Source organism: Lutra lutra, chromosome 6 (genome assembly GCF_902655055.1).
Source record: "Lutra lutra chromosome 6, mLutLut1.2, whole genome shotgun sequence".
In the NCBI taxonomy this organism is placed as follows: domain Eukaryota; kingdom Metazoa; phylum Chordata; class Mammalia; order Carnivora; family Mustelidae; genus Lutra; species Lutra lutra.
Window position 1 is genome coordinate 84,486,290 of NC_062283.1, and position 1,825 is coordinate 84,488,114.

The following is a 1,825-nucleotide window of genomic DNA, read 5'->3' on the forward strand; positions in this document are numbered from 1 at the left end:
TTTTCTTCTTCTTCTTCTTCCTACCTACCTAGAAGTAGTGGATATATCAAGTATCCTGAAAAAGATTCCTTTTTTCCCCTCAAGTCTTAGAAATGAAAAGCTTGGGGCGCCTGGGTGGCTCAGTGGGTTAAGCCGCTGCCTTCGGCTCAGGTCATGATCTCAGGGTCCTGGGATCGAGCCCCGCGTCGGGCTCTCTGCTCAGCCGGGGAGCCTGCTTCCCTTCCTCTCTCTCTACCTGCCTCTCTGCCTGCTTGTGATCTCTCTCTGTCAAATAAATAAATAAAATCTTAAAAAAAAAAAAAAAGAAATGAAAAGCTTGCCATCATAGTCAAAAGTGTGCACACATTTGTGCACATGGCCATGCACACACACACACACACATTTTAAGTGACTTTATTCTTCTAAGTTCCAGTCCTTTTGCTTCAATTCACTCCTACAGAAGAAGTCCATTCAGTTTCTTTTTGAGTAAACAAATTAGTATTATGGAAATGCGAGCTGCAAATTTTCCCTAGTAAAATGTACTTCAGTGCTCTGCGAAACCAGGGATAGAAGAAACCATATATTAAGGGATTACACGTGGAGTTAAAATAACCAAACCATGTCAAAGCATCAAACAAAACCACAGGAGTAGAGAAGTCCAAAAAGGGATCCAATAAAATAGTGAAGAAGCAGGGAAACCAACATAATAAGAAAACACCCATCACTATTCCTAAAGTTTTGGCAGCTTTTTTGTCTTTCCTTATTTGGTTATTTTGATTTTCTGGCAAATTATTGATTGCACGAGCATGTTTTCTTGACACTGCAAAAATCTTGCCATAAATCCCCACCATCACAGACCCTGGAGTGAAAAAACCCGCCATAAACAAGGTGGTCCCCCATAGCTTATTGAACATCACTGGACAGGAACTGGAACAAGCCACCAAGATGTCATAGCCTTCTATCCCATCAGCATAGGCCTCAGAGAAGACCACCCCGAAAGCAAATGCTCCAGGGACAGACCAACAGAGAAGTAGCAACCTCTTAATGAGGGGAATCGTTATTTTTGTGGAATAACGTAAAGGGTAACAGATAGCATAAAATCTATCAATGGCCACTGAGCAAAGATGGAAAATGGACGTTATGCTAAGCATTAGGTCAAAACTATAATGAATCTTGCAAAATGTAAGCCCAAAATACCAGCAAGTCTCCACTGATCTGACCATACTGTAAGGCATGATGGTGAGCCCCAGGAGGAAATCAGTGACTGCCATGGAGAGGATGAGGAAGTTGGTTGGTGTGTGAAGTTGCTTGAAGTAGGAAATGGAAATGATCATGGCAAGGTTGCCAAACACCGTGATGAATATGGCTCCTGCCATAAATGAATACATAGCTGCTCGGACACCCAGTGATCTTTGATTTTCTGGGCAAGATCCATTTCCGTATCCAGAGCAATCCAATATTTCCTTCAGAAAAATCAAGAACACATGAAATTTTGTCAGCAATACATAAAACATTCTATAATTTAGGTAAGTTTTCATAGAACAACTCAAGAAAAATATCGAAGACTCAAGGAAGATACTTAATTTATGCTGAAGTATTAGTTATGATCTTTCTCATTTATTTATCCTAACCTTTATTTGGAACTTCATAGAATTTTAAATCTGAGCTTAAATGATCATTATTTACTTTATATGTTCCCAGATACAAATTATACATTTAGTAAGCTCTTACTTTATGCCAGGGCCAGAAATTTAAAAAAAAAGAAAAAGAAGAGGAAAAGAAAGAGAAGACTGGAAGGAGATGAAGGGGAAGAGAAGAAGCAACAAGTTCATTATCTAATTCATTA

The 1,825-nt window shown here is 39.3% G+C and overlaps 1 protein-coding gene across 1 annotated transcript; it reads right to left on the reverse strand.

Moving 5' to 3' along the window:
• Positions 1–422: 422 nt before the first annotated feature.
• Positions 423–1,427, reverse strand: TAAR2 (trace amine associated receptor 2). The gene has a single exon (XM_047732009.1). It carries the CDS (start codon positions 1,365–1,367, stop codon positions 423–425), a length of 945 nt encoding a protein of 314 aa, XP_047587965.1. The 5' UTR covers positions 1,368–1,427.
• Between the last annotated feature and the right edge of the window lie 398 nt (positions 1,428–1,825).